This window comes from Neofelis nebulosa, chromosome 4, assembly GCF_028018385.1.
Source record: "Neofelis nebulosa isolate mNeoNeb1 chromosome 4, mNeoNeb1.pri, whole genome shotgun sequence".
Lineage (NCBI taxonomy): Eukaryota > Metazoa > Chordata > Mammalia > Carnivora > Felidae > Neofelis > Neofelis nebulosa.
The window spans coordinates 109,136,033-109,157,158 of record NC_080785.1 but is presented as its reverse complement, the minus strand read 5'-3'; the positions used below and the strand labels follow the sequence as shown (position 1 = coordinate 109,157,158).

The 21,126-nt window shown below is 56.7% G+C and overlaps 1 protein-coding gene across 1 annotated transcript; it reads right to left on the bottom strand.

Annotated features, from left to right (window-relative positions):
- Nucleotides 1-3,797: 3,797 nt before the first annotated feature.
- Nucleotides 3,798-21,089, bottom strand: LOC131508574 (tubulin polymerization-promoting protein-like). The gene is made up of 3 exons (XM_058723561.1): nt 20,881-21,089; nt 8,366-8,519; nt 3,798-8,196 (listed from the first exon to the last, which is right to left on the bottom strand). The coding sequence occupies exons 1-3, from the start codon at nt 21,087-21,089 to the stop codon at nt 8,002-8,004; spliced, it is 558 nt and encodes a 185-aa protein (XP_058579544.1). The 3' UTR covers nt 3,798-8,001.
- Between the last annotated feature and the right edge of the window lie 37 nt (nt 21,090-21,126).

Below are 21,126 nucleotides of genomic sequence, written 5' to 3'. Positions count from 1 at the left end.
ACATTCTAAAAAGTGACTTTTTATAAATTGTGACTGAGATCTTCTCACTGAATTCTTTCATGAAGCAAGCTAGGCGCAGGTGGGACAGGTACGTTCCAAGATTCAATAAAAAAGTAACACATTTTGGGGAAACATTAAAAATACCATTTTGTGACATCACTGCCTCACAGTGGAAGTATTTCCCCAGGCGCTCTCTTGCTTACAATTACAGTGCATTTCTGAAAATTAGAGCGCACACAGACAAAATACTAGATTTTTAGTTTGGAAACTTCTTATCTTATTTAAATACTTGGCTTCTAGGTAAAACAAAGTACTTTTTTAAACCAATGCCTACTTAATTTATGGAGAAGAGCAGGCAGGCCTACAGGTGCCTGGAACACCAGTCGGGCTCTGCCACTGGTGTTCGGGGGTCGGGCGTTTCCCTCAGGAACCGGGTGGTCTCCCTGGTTCCCTCCTGTCTGGTCCTGGCTGTGTCCTTTGGCATCAGTTTCTCTGCAACTTAGCAGGAAAACATGTTACAGCAAATATGGTTTTTGTGGGGGAGTGCAATTTCTTTCATCATACCATTTTTTTTTTTTTTTATTGAAAAGATTTTAGCATTCAACCATTTTAGGCTTGTTGGAAACGCTCACCATGCTATTACTTTATGTTCCTCTTGTTTGGGTTTTGTTGAGCTTCTTAGACCTGTGACTTTATAATTTTCATCAAATCTGGGAAAGTTTTGCCACCATTTCTTCAACATGGTTATTCGATCCAGCTTCTGTCCCACCCTCCCTCCCGGACCCCAGTTACACCCAGACCACTTGGTAGCATCCCCACGGGTCCCCAGACTTCGGGTCTTTTTTCCCATCTTTTGTTCTTGCCCTCCGTTGGGTCATTTCTGCTGCCTTGTCACAGGCCTCACCCATTCTGCAGTTGGGCCTGTGTAGACAATGGATTTTTAATTTCAGAAATTACGCATGTTTTTAGTTCTAAAATCCCATTTGGTTCTTTCTTATTAACTTTGTGTCCCATTATGTTCATGTTTCACTTAACTCCTGAACCATGTTCTTAACGCCTTTGCTTGCAGGTAATTTCAGATGATTTCTAGAATGGTTACACTGATGCTCTGTTAGAAGTGTATTAGTTTCTGTCGGTCCATGTTTCCAGCACTTACTGTCAAAGTTTTAATGTTTTCATTCTAGAGGGTGTGTGATGCATAGTGTTTCTGTAGATAGACTTTATCAAGTTAAAGAAGCTCCTTGTAGTGTTAATTTGCCAAGACATTTTTTATCGTGAATGGGTGAATTTTATCACTTTTTCTGCAGCCATTGAAGATGACCATGTGGTTTTTCTCCTTTATTCTGTTCATGTGGTTAATTTCGGTAATTTGATAACGTAAAACAACCGAAATTTTCTGGGTTAAGCACAGCCTAGTAATGATGGGTTTTCCTTTGCAAACATACTTTTGGATTTGGTTACTATTTTGTTTAGGATTTTGTATTCTGGGTACCCCACTTAATGTCTGACATTTAATTATTGGAATTCTCTGGGTCTCCATTTCCTCATCTGTAGAAAGGGGTAATAAGTGCCTGCCCCCGCTGTCGTGAAGAGGAAGCGGTAGCTAGAGTCTGGTCCCAGGACCCCGCTGATGCGGCACCACATGGTGTGGTTGTTGGCTGGGACGGCAGCAGGAACCAGTCCTGTCCCCGCGGTGACACCACCTACGGTCCTCTCTTAAGATGCCGCTATCCTCAGCGTTCGCACCGCCACGCCATGCCCGTGATAGAAGTTCAGCTGTGCACCCTTCTCTGCTTTCTAGGAGAATTCAGGACAGGTTGTAACTCTCTCTTCCCTGCGTGTGTGATGGAACTTGCTGAGGAAGCCAGTCGGGCCTGAAATGCTCTTTGTGGGAGACTTCTGGCCACGGGTTTAGTTCCCTTAAGCCTCTTCTCACAGAGCACCGTCCACCCCTCCATTCGCCAGCCCCCCGCAGCGGGTTTGGGGCCATGTGGTTCATTCTGAGTGGGACAGAGAAGAGCTGCCAGGCCACCAGGGTGGCCACCATCCCCTCCGTAGCCTGCTGGCGGTGCCACTGACCAGCGGGCCTGTTTCTCTCCTGGGGGCAGAGAGCCCTCCTTGACCTCTGCTGGACTCCGTGTGCATAAGAAAGGAATGTCACTGTGTCAGCCACTAGGTTTGGGGGTTTTTCTACTTTGCCAGTAGTTACTCGGCCTAAGCCCTGGGATGGCGCAGGCTGTCCCTTTCTTCCTGAGTTCTCATAAGGGCTGTATCTCGAATTCGCTTGTATTGCCTAATTGTCCAAGTTTTTGGCCTAACAGTCTTTTAATGGCATTTCCATGGCCTCAGCATCTGGAGCTGTGTCCCTAAGGCAGACCTGTCGGGGTGGTGGTTGCTTCAAGCAAGTCCTTGACATTCGGGGAAGGGAAGGGACGTGGGTGAGCGATGGCCACGGGTTGCTCCCGACCTCAAGCTCCACTTCCGCTTTCAAGCCAAGGACACGCCAGGGCGGCCCTGGCCGGTGACAGAGCAGGCAGAACACCAGGGCCAGCTGCGGGGCTCTGGCGGGGCCGGCGAGGCTTGGTCCGCACCTGCGTCCTCCCCACAGTGCTGGGGCCACCCCGTCTCCCTGGCCGTGGTTCATGCTGGTCCATGGCGCCGCGTTCTCTCTCACTTCCTCTCCTGCACCACAGCTTCTGTTCCTTTCCATCTTTAATGGAAATTACTGATGCATTCGGCTCTAAAACCTTTACTTTATCGCTTTTCTCTCTTTTCTCTTGCCATATCGCCTGACATAATCGATACGCTTTTGTTTCTTCTTGTTTTGTATTCTGTTTCTTCTGTGATTGTCCCCTTCTATACTGTAGCCATTTTCACCTCTGCTGGTTTTGGAAGCTATGCGTTCTTTCTGGCATATTATCACAGCTGGTGTTCATCTAATCAGGGCTTCTGCTCCCCCGGTAGCGTACAGGAGCCATGAGCATGTACCTCCCTGGGCACCCTTCGGCTTCCATGTGATGGTTTTTAAGGGTTTTTTGGTTTTTGGTTTAGTATTTTTTTGTTTTGTTTTGTTTTTGAGAGAGAACGACAGAGAGAGAGAGAGAGAGAGAGAGAGAGAGAGAGAGAGAGAGAGAATCCCAACCAAGTAGGTTCCACCCCCAGCACAGAGGCTCACTCTGGGCTAGAACTCACAAACTGTGGGATCATGACCTGAGCTGAAATAAAGAGTCGGACACTTAACTGACTGGGCCACCCAGGTGCCCCAGTGTTCGAGTATTTTAGTGAAATATTTTTTTCCCACAGAAATCATTTATTTATAGGGTTTTTGTATGGTTACTTACTGCCCATTTTTTGAGCCACTTCCCTGCAGACATTCTGTCTGTGGTCATGTTCTTGCTGCAATTAGACTTACTTTTAATGTCTGCTGGTGCAGTTTTCCTTGTTGTAGTCTTAGAATGAATGCCTTTATCTTCAGTTTTGAAAACTATTTCACAGAGGATTTCATGTTGGTACTTACTCGAGGACATCATTGCTATGTCTGGGCCCCCACCCGGGGCTGCACCAGGGCAAGATTGGAACGAGCCTGGGACTACGAGGCAGGTGGCCTGGGGTCAGGCCAGGAGTCACCCTGTCTAAATGAGGAAGCAAAAGTTTCCTCCCTGTGGGGAGGTGACGTGAGACCCTGTGAGCTGTGGCTCCCATCCCTCCCACAGCCCCTCCCACAGCCCGTCCATGTTAGATGTTAGTGCCTGTGTGCGACTGCTGGTGTAGGTGGTGCACCTTGAGGACAACAGATCCACATTTCAACACCTTTATTTATCACTTTACCAATTTGACACACAATGTTAACAGCAAACACAGGAGGAGCAGTATGGAGACAGACACGAGCTGCTTCACTACAGGTTTGCAGGTCAGGCCTTGACGGCAGCTCTGACCGGGGACACAGTGCCTCATGCTCTGGGGAGGGAGAGGAGGGCCACCCCGATCCCATACATATCCCTGGTTGAGTGCGGCTTTGAGACGCCAGCAGACGTGCCTTTCTGAGTCAGAACACCCAAGACGTCGACTCTACTCTTCACTATCACACTGATAAAGTGATACACTCAGGACTCCCTAATGGTAACAAAACAGTGTAAAAATATATTTCCCTTTCCTGAAAAAAACTTAGTACAAACTAGTAGTATACGATCCCTTTCAAGTTTCTTTTAAGTTGTGCGGGTTTCCTTTCTGTTTGGCTTGGTTTGGGTTTTCAAGAGTCTAGAGGGAGAGAAAAAAACCTCTCGAAGCTCAGGGTGGCCACTGCCCAGCCCACCTGGGGCCATGCCCTCCACATGCCCAGGGACAGAGGCCATACCCTGAACCACCAGGTTCCACAGTGTTCAGTAGTCAATCAGTGGAGGGGAACTGTTCACGGTCAGTGTTTTAAGGATATTCTAGCCTATTGGTAACTTCACAGTACAGCTGAATTTTCAACCTGGCCTGCATGGAACAGGTGACCACAGGGTGTCCCATGTGGCGTGGACTGCAAGACGGGGGAGCCGCCAACTTGTGTATGAAGAGAGCTGGGCTGGGTCCCCAGGGCAGGGCCAGCACATGCTTTTCCCGTAAAGGGCCAGATGGTGAAAATTTTAGGTGTCCCCTCCTACCACCACCAGGCGACATAGCGCAAAACCGGCCATACGTCATGCCCGACTGAGCACACGGGCACAGCTGGGCGCCAAAAAACTATTCACAGAAGCAGTCTGGGGTGGGGGCATGAGCCCGCTGCCGCAGGCCCTGTCCACGAGCAGCCAGAGGGACGCCCGTGGCCTGTCCTGAGCGCTGAGCACGGGGACGCAGACGCAGAGCCACACCAACAGGAAGTGGTGCCAGCGAGCCGCCTGTGCGCACTGTTCCCCGGCTTCTCGCATCGGCTGTGATTTTCATCTGCCGCAAACGTAGGACTGGGGACACTAGAGGTGTGAAAATACTCCGGTATAAATATATATCTTCTGCGATAACATCCTAAACTTACATGATTTGAACTTCACTTTGGTAAAGCTGACTGTTACCGCCACCTAGTTGCCTATCCTATCACGTTAAATAGAAATAAATAAGTGTTCTGGTGTGATCAGTGTTAAGCACCCTCCTCCAGTTCTCCTGACACTCACATGCTGTCAGCCCTGCCCTCCCTGGCAGAACGTGTCCTGTCTCCTCGTGCTGTGCGGTCTCTCGCTCACAGATAGACGCTGGATTTCTGGGTAACCACAGTTAGTAGAAGATAATTGGCATTGCATATAACATGCAGCAAAGACACACACCCTGCCTGTGTGTTCTCAGTGTTCAGACGCCGATGGAGGAGCACGCGTGTGCGTGTGTGTGCGCGCGCATGCACACATGTTCTGTGTGCGGGGGCCACACACATGCGGGGACACGTTTAGCAGATTATTTTAAGCTGATGGAATGGAGAGCACTGAGGACTCGTGATGGAGTCTTTGCCACCTCCCCCTCCTTTTGAGGGAACGTCCAGGCTTTGTCTGGGGACGGGTACCATCTGAAGAGGCTTTGGGGTTGGGCAGGGGAGGCAGGGGAGACTGTAGCCCCTGTGGGGCCAACCGGACCTCCCTGCTGTGGGACGGGGTGGACCGCCAAGGGGACCCATTCACAAACCCCATGGGAAGGTGCTGTGAGAACAGTCAGGAGCACATTGGGAAACACTGGTCACAAGTGAGCAGCTCAGCTCCACCAGACTGTGGCACTGGTGCCTTCCACTAAGAAGAGGGCTCCTGCTCTGGGGAAGGGCGTGACAGCAGGGGTCCCCGTGGGCAGGCAGATGTGTGGTTTCTCTTGCTTAGACCCCAATCTCCCAGGGTTGTCCTGGGGAGGCTGTTTTGCCTGGAGACCACGCTCTGGCACAGAAGATGGCCTCCTGGGAGTGAGAGGGGCTGAGAAGGGCCGGTGGAAGGGGGTTGTGCATTCCCGGTACAGGCTGTGGCATGGGGACCCTCGTCCCTCGGCTCACTGGGGCATGCACACTGTGGGGGCCAAGGTCCTGCTGGACTCCAGTGTCCACGCTGTGTCATGGCTGTGACGGGGGGGCCCAGGCGGTAATGGCAGGAGGCGGAGCCCCACCGCCTCAGACGGTGCTCCCCAACATGGTGCCCAAGAGGATCTGGGAGGAGGTCTGGTTTGTGATCTGCTCGTTGTTGAGAAACATTTGTCATGTTCAGAGTCGCCTTCCAACATTTCCCACGTCCTCCCCTTGCCTCCAGATCCTCACCGCAGTCCAGCCGGGGATACTGTGTCCTGCTTGCTTGTCCCTCCTCCAGCACTCAGTCCTTGGTTTCCCCACCTTCCCCCACCATGGGGTGGAGAGGCCTGGCTGGGCAGCTCAGGATCGCCAAGGTAGAAACTAGAGACTGCAGTGAGCACAGGTGACTCAAGGCCTGCAACCATCTCAGATTTTTCCCTGCACTGGGAAGTCTCAGAACCTCGGAAGGAAGCTGCTGGCGAGGCCCCACCGTGGGGGCGAGGGGGAGGACCACATCCCTTTGGAGGGGCCATGCTGGATGGGAGCTCGAGCCCCAAGCCCCACCACACAGACGAGGGACCATCCCTAGCTCTAGCGATGACCAGCATGCCCTTTGGGCACAGGGAGACGGGTGCGTGTGCCACCCCAATGCTGGTATTTATTTCAACAGCCTGTGCTGTGCGCCAGGGAGTGCCCCCAACCAGCCAGCTGCCACGGACACAGAACAGTGGCCAGGGTGGACGGGCTCCAAGAAGCATTTCCCTGAGGCTCCCATGGGCTTTTCCCAAGACCAGCGCCAGGACCACACAGCCCCACCAGTCACTTGCCAGGCTTGGTGGCACTTCTGCAAGGGGACATGTCCCCATGAAGCCACTGTGATAAGAGTCCCAATGCTTGGCTCCCCTGTCCAGCCTCATGGAGAAACCAAATGCCAACAAATGCTGCTGGCCTCGGAGCCCTTTGTGGGCCTGCCTCTCTTGTGTGGTTTTCTGCATTTGCAGGGGTTGGGAGAGGTTAGGGAACACTCATGCAGAGACTGAACCACTGAGATCTGTGCCACGTGCCAGTGAACAGGGAGCAGCCACAGGGACCCACAGCCCGAAGGCCCTGAGTGCAGAGTGGGGCCCTGGACAGAAGACACCATCATGCCAGCAAAGTGACTGCATGGGAAGCCTTAGCCAGCAGGGTCTCCTGGCCTAGAGACACAAACGGCAGGAGAGAAAGGGGCAGAAATGGTATTCTGTCTTTGCTGAACCATTCTGGGAACAAATACATTTCCAGTTTATTCTTAGAAAAACACAATAAAGTGAACGGTCTTGTCCTTGGTTTCCATTTTGACAACTTCAGACCGTGTTCCTCTGGTCCACTGAGGAGCCCCTTCCACTGGCTCACCTTCCTCCAGCTCCACAACGTGTGTGCGTGTGTGTGTGTGAGCATGTGCGTGTGTGCAAGCACACACATCACATGTAGGTATGTGTGAGTGTGTGTGCACATGCAAGCACCTGTCCCACCTCTCCACACCTTCATGATGTCCTGTTAGCAGCTCACTTCTGTCTTCTTGGTGCTGCTGGTTAGTGCGTTAGCTTGTGCTGCCCTCAAGGTTCCAGGGAGGGGTTTGCAGGTCAGCAGGGGGCCAGCTTCTGACAGGGTCTGTCCCACTCACCCCTTATGGCCCACCGGCCCCTTTAAAATGGACTTTTCGCCTGTAAGCCAGGTAGTTAGTGTGGTCTGGTCCCAGGAGACGCTCTGAAAAAGGCCATTTGTTGTCGGCCAGCACTGGACGCGGCAGGTGTGTTCAAAATGGTCAGTGATTTCGGGGCCTCACTTGGGGGTCAGAGAGAAGCATGCCAGGCCCCAAGCAGGGGGAGGCCTGACTGCCACCCCCACGGTCCCCCGGGGCCCCAGCCTTGAGTTCTTCCCCAGGGAGCAAGGGAATGTAATGAAGTGTGAGGTGGCATGGGCCCCAGCGGGAAGGGCTGCTCCTGGGCTGGCTACTTGCCACCCTGTACCTTCTGGTCATAGGTGCCCGCGTGCTTATAGCCCGGTACGTAGCCTGACTCATCCACCAGGTCCACACGGCCCACCTTGCTTTTGCCCTTGCCTGATGGGTCGAAGCATTCCTTGTGGGAGCCCGTGAACTTGGTCATGTCCGTGAGCTGGGACACAGTGGGCGACGAGATGGCCTTCTGTAGAGGGAGAGAATGGGGCGCGCCCATGTGAGCGCAAGGGGCCAAGTGAGCACGTGAGGCTGTCGGCAGCTGGGTCGGCACACCCCCAGGGAGTAACACGTCCCCTGTCCCACCCCAGACCCCATGGGCTGCTGCCCTCCAGGGAGTCCCTGCTAGCCATGCTCACCATCACCCCTGAGATGATGGGGGCCTTGCCCTCAATGAGCCTGTGCACCTCACGGACGGCCCCCTCGCTGCTCTTGTCTTTGAATCTCTTCTTGGAGAGCTCTTCAAGTGCCTCCTTGAACTGCTCGAATGTGATGGTCCAGCAGGATTTCCCTCTGAGGGAGGAGAGCGCTCAGGGCCCAGGCCAGGGCCACTCCCCTCCATAACTCACAGCCCCACCAAGTAGCGCCCCCAGAACCTGCTGACATCCGGGGACCAGGTGATGTCAGGGGACCCCTTCCCAGGGACCTGGTGGCATCAGGAGACCCCTGCCCAGGGACCAAGTGACATTGGGGAAACCCTGGCCCTGCCCAGGGACCTGATGACATCGGGAGACTACCTCCCAGGGACCTGGTGACATCGGGGGACCCCTGCCCCTGTCTGGGCACCCAGTGACATCGGGGTAACCCTCCCCCCACCCAGGGACCAGTGACATCAGGGGATCCCTACCCAGGAACCTGGTGGGGGCCCAGTGGCCTTGGGGAACCCCCACCTCTCTCCCACAGCAGAAATCAAGTCTAACGTTAAAATACAGAATATGCCCCTCCCCCGCCCTGGTGTGCACTGTTTTTGCCCAACAGTCAGCCGCCATGGGCTACGGCAGCAAATATAAATTGTCTTGGAAAAAAGCTTAAAGGAACTATATCCTTTATGAACTGGACATTAAAACAAAGCTGCTGTCTGGTTCTAAAATGGGGCGTGTGTGGCGTCCACTCAGAGAAGGAGGGAAAAAGTCAGGTCAAGAAGCTCGTCCCATCTGAACCACACAGAGGCCAAGTCCTGCCTGGGGCCACCGTGGCCCGATGTCCCTGTCATCATACAGGGACGGAGTCGGGTGGCGGCCTCACCAATACGCCCAGCAAAGTGGTCCCAGGGCCTGTCCCTCCTCCCAGGACCCCCACTGCCCCCACCTGAAAGCCACCTGCCTAAGGGGCACAAGGTGGCTAGGGGCAGATGCAGCCCTATTCACTCCTTGCCGCAGGCCACTCACAAAATTTCAGGAAGATTCTAAACTGTGCACTTTTTATAATTTTTACTAAAAAACCATTTTTACCACTTTGACTGGATCTCTCCTGCTAATCCATGGAGTGAGTTGTCAGGGTTTTAGAACAAGAGGTCCTGTGGGGGCGGCTCCCTGCCATTCAGGGACACCCTGTGGGTGCAGAGGCCTGAGTGGGACGGCCCTGCAGATGTCCACGAGCAGATGGCCCAGAACAGCCACAATAACCACGAAGGCACAGGGACAGACCCACACGAGGGTTTCCACGGAAGAGCAAAGAAAGGCAGCCCAGCAGAGAAAGGGCCGTCTCTAAACAGCTGATGCTGGTACAGTGGGGACCCAGCCCTGCACTGTGCCTCGAAGTGCCTACAGAGACTCACTCAAAATGGGCCATCGTCCTAAGTTCAGCACAAAACCTAGAACTATAAACTTCTGGAAGAATACCTAAGAGAAAAACTTTGTGATCTTGGGTGAAGCAAAGATTTCTTAGAAACAACACCAAAAAAGTCCATAAAAGAGACAAGGAATTGGAATGCACCGAAATTTAAAACACCACACCCTTGAAAAGATGCTGTTTTGAGGAATACAAAATGAGCCACAGATGGGGAGAAAATACGGGCAAACAGACACCTGAAAGAGAAAGCTTTTCAAACTTAACAACAGGGAGAATCCCGCATAGAAAACAGGGCAAAATACCCGAACCAGACACTGTCCAGGAAGACCCCTGGGTGGCCCGCGCAGAGCACACAAAGCACCACCCCACATGGCGAGTCTTACCAGACTGGACGGCCAGCGTGGCTGAAGCCAGTGAAATGGCCACACCGGGAGGATGTGGTCAGCTGGGCACTCCGACGTGGCGTCCACCCGGGGAGGCAGTTTGGCAGTTACGGCTCTGAGCCCCCAAGTCTGGGCTCGACACAGGACAGACGCACCATAGTCCCACGTAAACCATGTAGTCAGGTGTCCTTCAGCAGTGAACAGATGGACACCACACGCAGGGACTCAGAGGCACTTGACGTGCCCGTTGGAAGACACGGGACACAGCCCACAGTCGGGGATTGGGGCTGGGAAGCCTGAGCCCCCACGGGGCCTGCACTCAGAACACAAATGCCCCTTCTGTCCTCGGGTGCTGGTCCCGACCACGACCGCACAGCAGGGGCTGGTGACCTGGTGGGTGCAGGGCTTCCTCAGACCCAGTGGTGGGCAGTGGGCTCTGCCCCCGCAGCAGTTGGCCTCGACCCCCCCACCCAGCCTCTGGGGAAACGTTCCTCGGCAGCAAGGTTCCTCACAGCAGCCGCCCCACATGGAGATCCCTGCCCTGCTGCCTGGCCAAGGCCCTGTTTGTTTGTCCTGGGCCGTCAAAGGCACTCCTGTCTCCTATTCACGCCCTGCCCGGGTGGCATGTGGATACCAGGCCTGACGGCCAGCCCCGGGACTGGCCGCCGGAGCACGCAGCCCTCTCTGGGCACCGCGGCACCAGGCGCCACCAGTGGGAGTCACTTGAGCTGGGGGTGGGGGGAAAGGCTGACGGGGGCTCCCATCAGAGGGCCACATTCAGAGCTGGTGGACACGGGCCTAAGGCCGACTCTCCCACTCCACCTGGCTGGGCCAGGTGTCCCCAAGTGTCCCCATCGTGATTGCCCATCAGGGAGTTCTCCCCAGGGGACCCGGCACCCTGCTGCTGAGAGCAATGCACAGCGAGTTCTAGAATGACAATGCCCGTCTCTTCCCCAGAGACACTGATCACATTACACTGCTCTCTGGACACAGAGTGAGCCTGTTCTCCAGAGTCCACAGAACTGGAGGGTGTCCCCACACTGAAACCCCCTCTCCCAGCTCCAGGCCTGGCTGGCCAGTGCCCTGCCTGCAGGCCCGCCCAGCAGTAATGGGGTCACTGATCACACACAAGGCCCCATGAGCTGGGGTTTCACTTTGCTTCCCAAGCCTTGTGTCCCCTAGGCCTCCAGACCCAACTCAGGGTGGGCAGGGGGCTAAACCCTGCCAGTGCCAAAGGTCACCTGGGGACACTGGGGCTGGCGGGGGCCCGGGCAGCCCTCCAGAGACAGGCGTATGTCCCTCCAGGGCCAACAGCAGGAAAGCTCCCGGGCTTCGGGCCAAAATGTGCCAGCACCTCCATGATTCAAGACCGATGGCACTCCCAGGGACACCTCTCCAAGAGGTGGCAGGCAGCATGCTGGGTCTTCACGGAGAACTTGGCATTCATGTGGGAAGAAGCTACTGGCCCCCCATGCCCCGCCCCGCAGCAAAGCCAGGGCCCTGGGTGACCTGTCCAGAGGGCAGCCTGGCTGGCCAGGATGCCCGTGCAGGCAGGAAGTGGGGTGTCAAGGGGCCACTTAAGGCCCTGATGAGGCTCAGTGAGAAGGAGGGGCCTGTGGGGAATTCCTTTGGGCTGGCAGGAGTGAGGGGCTCCTGGGGGAGCTGTCATTGTGGCTGTGATGTAGCGGCGATGCCCTCACATCATGCCTGACCTGGGGCAGTTCCCAGGCCAGACCAGCAGCTCCAACTGCACGCTGTGCCCAAGGAGGACCGCCGGTGGGACGCCTGGGGGGCTCTGTCCATCAAGTGTCTGACTTTAGCTCAGGTCATGGTCTCAACGGTACCCGAAGCCCGGCTTTGGGTCTGTGCTGACAGCTCGGAGCCTGCTACCGACCCTCTGTCCTCTCTCTCTGCCCCTCCCCTGCGTTCGCTTGCTCTTGCCCTCTCTCTTAAAAAAAATAAACAACAGAAAAAGGAGGACCAATTGAAGCCAGACCTTCCTGGCAGACAGTGGCCGCCCTGCTCCTACCCAGGGCTCCCCATTGCTGCTGATCCACCCGCCTATCAGGGCCTGGGCACAACCATGATGCTGTGGGGCTGTAGGGGCCGCGGGGAGGCCCTGACCTGCCTGAAGGGGCAGCTGTGGCCCCGACTCTTCCCGGCCAAGTAGGAAAAAGCCACCCTAGCGTGCTTGCTTCATGCAGGTGCCTGGGGCTGGGCTTGCCCTGTGAGGGGCAGGGGCGGGGTCCCTGGGGGCTCCAGCCACCACCCCCACCCACAACCTGCACCCCTAATTGCCATCGTGGCTATGGCAGGGGATGGGCTATGAAACAGACCCACTGAGGTCACTGAAACCATTTCTGAGCATTTGGGGAAGGCCACCTTAAAAGGACAAAAGGTGTGCTAAGACCCAGCATCCACATCAACCCAGCAAGGGGCCAAGTGTCAGCAACTCCCCAATTCCAGACACACCAGGCTGCCCATTGTGGAGGCCCTACATGGCCTCAGGCCAGGAGAGGGCCCCCACAGAGAAGGCCTCAGCCACATGGCCATCCTGACCCCGCCGCTGACCCCAAATGCCCACGCTCACTTGCCCCCTGCCTGGAGAGTGTGGGCCCTGGGCAGACCCAGCACAGGGGAGCCCTTGTCCCTGGTGTCTCTGGGATGTGTCCGCACGCACAGGGCCCTGCCAACCTCAACCAGACCTCCCGTGGATGCCCCTGCCCCACAATCGTGCTGGACCGGCGGCAGGCAGCATCTGGACTGTGTTCCGTGGAGAAGGCTTAGCTCTGTTATTCCCGCTTCCTGCCTCGGACAAATCCCACCATGTCCGGGCCGTGGCCACGTCCTGGCTGGGGCCACAGGGTGTGTGGCAAGAATGGAGCCGGTCAGTGGCCAACAGGCCCCAGGGAGCCCCACCAAGGTGCTTCTTCCTAACCTGAGACCCAGACACCAGCATCATGTTGCAGGAAACATGGCCCCTCACTCTGAACACACAGCAACCCCAAAATAGGCGCATGCATGGGCCAGGAGGCCGCCCTCTGCCCCCCTTGGCCGGGCCCTCCACCTGCACCCCACGCGAGCACACAGGCCTAACTGAGGGGACGCTGTCGTCCAGGCTCCCCACATGGGGCTGTCAGGGTGCTATTTGTGCAGGATAGCACACAGAGTCTGGATTAATTAGTATTTCAGACCCACCGAGGTCTGCCCCTCGGGGCGGAGAGGGTGCCAGAAGGCTTTGTCTTGGTAACAATAGCGTTCAATCGAGATCCGGTGTGGAGCTGCAAGAAATTTTTTTAAACAACCTCCTTAAGCCTCAACTGCCTAAAGCAAAACTTACAGAAAAGGTGACACAGGACAGACCCCGACAGACCACTGTCAGCTGCCACATGGACATCAGCACACAGAATTCCTGACCAGGAACACTGGAATTCCCTGTTAGTGATGTTCCTGCAACAGAAGCAGGTGTGTCTGTGAGCATGACCAGGTGTGTCTGTGAACAGAGCCAGGTGTGTCTGTGAGCAGGACCAGGTGTCTGTGCGCAGGCTCTGTGGAAGAGCTGCACTTACACTAGAATCGGAGACCAGGGATGGTGTGCAGAGTGGGGTAAGGTGGGGGCCGGCAGGACACATGTGTCTGGGAATCTGGACAGGCCACAGGGAAGCCAGAGCTCACCCAGACCCCCATCCCCCAGTCCTCCACATGCTGCTGGCTTCTGTCATTCTTCCTGGGGGCTGCATGAGCCCCTCCTCTGGCACCATCTCCCTGGGAACCTCTGGCCTGGAGGTGAGCAGCCTCCCAGAGACCCTCTCTGAGAAATGCCAGCCCCTCCTCCTGCCTACCTGCCCCTGGGCCCCCGCTCTGAGAGGGGGGAGAGCCCACCAGTGTGACCCCAAGTCCCCCAGCACACTTCCCAGGCTCTGTCCTGACTCCTGAAACTCCATGTTGGTGTCCTTGAAGGAGCCAGGTCCTGCCAAGCTGGTACCCAGGTGTCCTGCACTGGCCTCCCCGTGCTGCTGGGGTGCGGTGTGAGTCTAGGCCCCTGAAACAGGGGGAGCCAGTGTCCTCCTCAGGGATACCCTGCGGCCACAAACCCAGAAGAGGCAGATATTCTTTGCTAAATAACAGGGCTGGAGTGTCCTGAAGCCTTGGAACCTATAGCGTTCCCTGGAGAATTCCCTATTTGCGTGCAGGGAGAATTCCCTATTTGCGCAGGCCTGTGTGGGGCTGCTCACCCCGCCAAGCCCCTCGGCTCCCAGAAGTACCCGCCCACGAAAGGCAGGATCTTGTTCTGGGCTCTTGCCTTAACCTCTTCCGCTAAAGGCACAGCGCCAGCCCCTCTGGGTACAGTGGAGTCTGCACGGGACACACTGTGTTGCAAGTGGGATTGAGAACCAGGCTCTGGGCCCCTGAGGGACACCACAGGCCCTGTAGGGGGATAGGGCTCCTGGGGGCAGGCGCATCAGAGGGAAGCTTCTGGAAGCCACTCTGGCTCTCCCTGAGCCCCTGCTCAGTGTCCCTGCTGTTCACTCCCACGTCTCCCGGATCTTGACACCTGGGCCCAGGCCAGCAAAAGCTCTAGGTGCTGAAGCCCTTGGGATGGTCGCTGGGCCCACCGATGGGACGCCGGGGCCCAGGGTCCAGACCGAGACCCCATTTCTGTGCAAGAACCCTCGGCATGAGGACACCACAGCATGAGGGGCACCACGGCACACCCCCAATCACGAAAGAGGGCCTCAGAACCAAGGAGAGCAGAGTGGCATGGGAGGGTGGCCCCGGGTTACCAGCAGGGACAGAGGAGAAGGGGGTTCAGCCCACCTGGGCCCTCTGGGGCCCCCTGGCTCTGAGATGGCTGCCCAGGCCCACACTAGCCCGTGGCTCACCGTCTGGGCCACAGGTTCTCTAAGACCTGTCCTAAGATGCTCTGCCCACAAGTCCCAGCCATGACACAGAAAACACTGAAGCCCTGAGGGTGCGGGTGCCGCATTTCCCACACTTTACACTCTGGTCTTGGTGGGCTGAACCAGAGGGAGACTTGAGGCTCCCGGACAGATGTCCCCGGGCAGGTGGTGCCCTACGGGCTGGATGAGGACACAGGTAGAAACTTCTAGCCGCTCAGTCACCCAGCACCTGGCCCCACAAGTGCACGGCCAGGGGTCTCTGTCAGCGCCTGCAGGCAGCCTGAGGGCAAGTGGAGTGGGCTGAAAGGTGGCCCCGAGAAAGGAACGGCCACATCCTAACCCCCAGAACTGTGAATGTGACCTTGTTTGGAGAAAGGGTCTTTGCAGGTGTCATCAAGCTGAAGGTATCAAGGCAAGGTCTGATTTGCCTGGCGGCCCTGAACCCAATGACAAGTGTGGGGGTGGGGGGCGTGGGGGGGCAGGTCCTACACAGCCCTGCTGCAGGGGCAAGGCAGCCAGGTCCCAGCCTCGGTGGGAGCCAGAGTCACTCCACATCGCAGGCAGACCTGAGGAGCTGCCCATGGATACAAAAACTGTCCTTCACAATCCTAAACAAAACATTAACCAACAGAATCCCGTCATACTAATGCCACCGTCATAAACGCAGGGAGAGCATCTGACAGAAGTCAGCATCTATGCATCATGCGAATTCTTAGTAAATCGAAAAAAGAGGAAACTCCTTAATCTGAGAAAAAGGGCCACTTGAAAAAAACTGAAAAATGCCGCCACACTTGAAATATTGAAAGCGTTTGTTTTTAAGTTGGGCAAGTACTATATTCCCCATGTCAGTACAGTAAGGCAAGAAAAGGAAATGAAGATATAAAAATTGTTAGGGAAAAAAACTCATCATCTGCAGTTTCTAGGGTTGTGCACACACCAAACCCAAAGGGATCCCAGGACGATTATTAGCATCAATAAGTGAGTCTAGTGGTGTTTCTGGATACGTGGTCAACACACAAAAGGCCATTTCATTTCTGCATAACAGCAAAGATGCACAGTAAAAAGCATTTAGAAATGCAACATTTAAAATATGAAGAAATACAAGTTCCTAGGAACACCGCTCACAGAGGACGCACAGTCAACACAGAAAACTCGGCCACTGAAGGAAACAAAAGGCCTAAATGATGACGTTATGAACATGGGTTGGAATCTACATACAGAAAGATGTCAGCTGTCCCTAAATTTAACCAGCCTTAACTTAATCTGGATAAAAACTCCGACAACTTTTGTGTCTAGTATCCAGATGCACTGAGCTGGGAGAAGGGCTGTGAATACACAGTGATTTTAAAAGGACAAGATTTGCTCCACGGGCATGGAGACTCAAGAGAAAGGTCTGGAAGCAAAGACAGCACCAATGGGACAGAATCAACAATGGGAGGGATGCCAGAGCCCAAACACATGTGCACACGTGTGTGACAAGGTGGCCCTGCAGAAAAAAGGGAGGAGCATATTTTCAGTAAATGGCAGACGCAGGGGAGACGGGGCATCGACACCACCCTTCAGGCGCTCCGAGGACTGAAGTAGGAAAGGCAAAATCCTCACGAAGGTGAGGGCTGAGGGTATCTGACGTCCTGGGGATAGAGAAAGATCCACTGCACAAGCCTCAAAAATCACTGCCCTTAAAGGAAACAATTCTAGGATGGCACCAGGCTGAAATCAAGAACTTCTGTTCATCAAAAAATATCACCGATGGAGAGAAAAGGGAAGCCATGGGGTAGGAGAAGATACAAATATGGGCTTGTCTCCAGAACCTGCAAAGGACCCTACAACTCAATGAGAAAAAGGCAGCAAGTCCAGAGAAGCAGGCAGGGGCCCCTGCCAGGGTGGAAGGCCCAGTGGGGCAGGGCCTGCAGGGTGTCAGGAGAATGGAGCCTCAGACCCCAAGGACGCGGGGGACAACTGACCAAGCAGCAGGAATCAGAACCAGGGCGCAGCGGGCCACGCGGCCGAGGGGGCCGTCCACCCACAGACGTGCGACCTGCTGCCAGGGAAAGGGTGCAGCGAGTCCTGAGGGAGCAGGCCAGGGGCCGTCAAAGGCCGAGGGGCACAGGGCCAGGGGCCCCAGGGGCTGCCACAACTGGTCCTCCGAAGCACCGAGAAGGGGGCCACCCTAGAGCGTCTCCCACCCACCAGCTCCTGCCCCTCAAGCCAGGGGCCCTTCCAGCTGGCCGGACCATGGGACACAGCCAAATGACAAAGAACCAGCCTCCCCTGTTCCCTCAGGGGACAGGCAAACGTTCTGGAGAGACCCCACACAGAGACAGGGGAGCCTCGTGCCAGCCACTCAACCCAGACTCAACTAAGCAGGGCAGCCTCGGGTGGTCCTGTCTGGCCAGCAAACCCCTAGCCGAGGTCAGGGAGTGGGGACCACTGTCTGTGCCAAGCCCTGCTGGGTGGCAGAGTCATGAGCAAAAGCAAATGGGGTCACTGTCTTAAAGCCCTGGTTTGGGGACAGTCTGTCCTACGGTATTAAATGACGGGAGCGGGGTCGAGGGTCAGTGAGTGCACGAAGTGCGTACACCTGGATGGAGAAGGAGGGTGTGGGTGGGCTTTCTACAGACAGCTTGTGACGCAGCGCCGCAGGCACACTCGAGGAGCACCTGACTTAACCTGACTTAACGTCGGTTCTGGGCCCAGACCCACACCTGCACTGCACGCCCCACACCCTGCCCACCTGGCGCCCCCTGCCCCCCCCACCCCCCTGTGCAGGTGAGACAGCGGGGCATGTGGGGACTGCACGAGGTGACCCGGGGGCACCGGCTGCTGGGTACTGTCCCCAGTGCAGTGGGGCTTCCCACCTGGCAGGTGCTCAGCAGACATGCAGTCACACAGGTGTGACAGGGAGAGATCTGGGGAAACGTGGCTCAGGGCCGGAGGTCACATGGAGCCCACGCAGGGGCACTGCACTTATGCCAAGAGAACCAGAGACACAGGCACCCTGGGGACATGCTGGAGACATGCAGGGACACGTGGGGACACACAGGGACATACGCTGGGGACACATGGGTGCGCCCCACCACAGAGGCAGCAGGAGGAGTGGAAAAGGCTCCAGGTGGTTTTAACATCTAGGCTTGAGCAAAGGTAAGAATCCATCATTCCTCACCACAAACCTAATTAAAAACAAGAAAAAGTCGGTGTGAACGTGCTCCTCCCAGGACCGGCTGGCAGGTCCCCCTGCTGAGAGAAGCTAGGGCTGGGGGCGAAGGCTGGGAAGGCAGAAAACTGTCACTGCTTTACACTCTATGCAAGACTTTAGACTCTTCACCAAGAAGGTCCTGTGTTTGAATGCTAAATTACACCTCCCGGCTGACGGCCGTCCTGTGCTATTGCACAGTTCCAGGGAATAAGGAGCTTGGAAGCAGACTGACACCCCACATCAGATGAGAGGTGGGGAGGAGGGAGGAGCAGCCCCCCCCCCACAGGCCGCTCCTGGGGCTCACACAGGGCCGCACCCTCACCCGAGGCCCCAGCAGGGCCAACCCCGCACCCCGCACTCTCCGCTGCTGCAAAGGGTCCCCCTGAAGACGCACTGCTGAGGGCAGACACCAGGGCTCTGTCCTCACCCAGAAAGGCTGGAGACCACGTCTGAGCCCCAGGTGCAGGTGCGCTCCATCCCCCCACCCCCTTGAGGTAAGGCTGCTGCTTACACACAGGCAAGTGTCTGCCAGGTCCAGGGTCTGTGGGCTCAGGGGCACACCGCCCCGGCCCCACCGCCCTCCAGCTGGAGCCACGCTGAGCCCAGAGAGGACCTGACACTTCAAGGTGCAGCAGGGCCCTTGCCTTGTGGTCCCAAGATCCCCAGACATGCTCCTCCTGCCTCACCAGCAACATCACCAGCTATAAACAGGCCTGGCTTCCAGGCAGCACAGCCTCTCCCAGAGGAAGCTTTTCATTCTCAATCTCTCCTGCCTGGAGCACTCTGCGGCCCTGAGGACCGTCTGGCTGCTAAAAGCCTTCTCTGCATCCTCAAGCAGTGATGAGTGATTTAATTTTCTTTAAATTCTCCTGTGATTTACACATTTTCCACCATGAGTATTTATAACCTTGTATACACTTTTACAACAGTTATTTACTGAGACTTCAAAGGATTCGGGAAGAGGAGCCAAACAGCACCAGGGAGATAAGAATACAGCCAAGAGAACTTCCCATGATCTCCATCACTTCATCCTTCTGTACTCACGGAGAGGGATTTTCTAATGTAGCACTTAAGTTAGGGTACCTTTCTGACTCATGGAACCCTCTGGAAATCAGGAAAGCGGCAGACCCTTCCGCCAGGAGAATGCACATACCCTCCTACCGCAGGCAATTTGCAGACAAATTCACCAGCACCCCTCCCCCCAGAACCCTCGAGGAGCCCTGTGATTTGGACCATGTGATGGGAAGAGTGGCTGGTACCAGAGACAGGGTCACAGAATCCAGCTTAATTAAGGCATCAGTCAAGCCGCTGTTTCGCTGCCCCACCCCCATTTCCTGCTTGTTCCAAGCCTCTGTGGTCCCAGGGCACTCAGGATCCAGATTGGCCTTTACCAATCACCTCCTAGGAGTGTGGGGCTGCCCTGGATTGTGCAGAGCTCCCCCCGCGCCCCCCCCCCCCCACCTCCATTGGGTCCTCCCTGAGAGGCTGGCCATGGGGAGTCAGGACAGGCCTGCAGAGTGGGACATGGGAGCTGGGTCCTTTATCCAGCGTCCCCGGGACCCTGCCGAGACCCTGCTGGTATCCAAAAAATGCCAGGTAAATTAACCACTAAATACGCAGATAGATGGCCACACTGTCAGCTTACCCTAAACGGTGTCTCATCTTCAGAGACACCAAACGCCTGTCGAAATAGTCATGAGCAGAGTGGCAGGAATGGATATTCTCCCCAGCTCATTTCGAGGCTGCATTTGTGTAACTGAAACCGCAGAATAAAGGGTTTCTCTGGTCCTGCTGCACAGGTGGGGCACTGCTCCCCAGAGGTGTGTGAGCAAACCTACTGGCAGCAGATCTCTTCATCCTGACTGCCAGGTTCTGTGCTCACAGGCGATAAGTGAATGTGTCACCCTCCGTGGAGGCTGCTGGAGTCGCACAGTGAGCGGCAGACACTGTCACCTGGCATGATAATGGTGAAGCAAATATGACCAGAGAGGGGCCTAGGACCCCGAGGGGGCGGCGCGGTCTTTGTCAAGGGACCACGCTCACTCTGGGCTCTCTGTGTGGCCCCGGGTCTCCCGGAATTGGGGCTGCAGGGCACTGGCTTCATTACACACCCTCTAAGTCCTAATTCCCTTCGGTCTTGCCGGCGGCGACCACCTCAGGCCCGGGCGTCCCCGTAGCGGGACGTGGGGAGGCAGCAGCGGCGGCTACGGCGGCGGGGAAAGGGGCTGCCCGGAGGGGGGGGAGGGGGGGGGAGGGGGGGGAGGGGGGGGGCGGGGCACGGCTTCGTCGCGTGAAGCGCTGCCGCCCAGACAGGCCTCAGCGCCTCATCCGGGGCCCACGCACCAACCACCTGTCCCTTGCGGCGCGGTCGCCCCCGCCCGCGCCCCTCGCGCCCCCGGACCCACGCCCCCGACGCAGCCCCCCGGGGCCTCAGCGCGCAGCACCGACCGCCAGGCAGCCCAGGGCCTGGGATGGGGGCGCAGGGACGCAGGGGGCCGCAGCCAGGAGGGGGCGTGGTGGGCGCAGGTGGCAGGCGGGGCGGGCCCGGGCGGGGTGGGTGGTCCTGCGTCCAGCGCCCGGGACCTAGCTCTGCGGACGCTTACCTCGGAGATGCGGCCACTGCAGCGAGCGCCTCCGCGACTCGGCCGCGGGCGACCGGGTGTCCGGCGAGCTCCCGCACCTCCGCCGCCCCGGGCTCGCCAGCCCCGCACCGCGCGCCCCGATGGCCCGCCACGCACCGCGCGCTCATTGGCCCGCCACGCCCCACGCGCTCATTGTCCCGCCCCCGGCCCGGCCCGCCCCGCACGCTCATTGGCCCGTCCCCGGCCCTGCCACACTCCGGGCCCCTC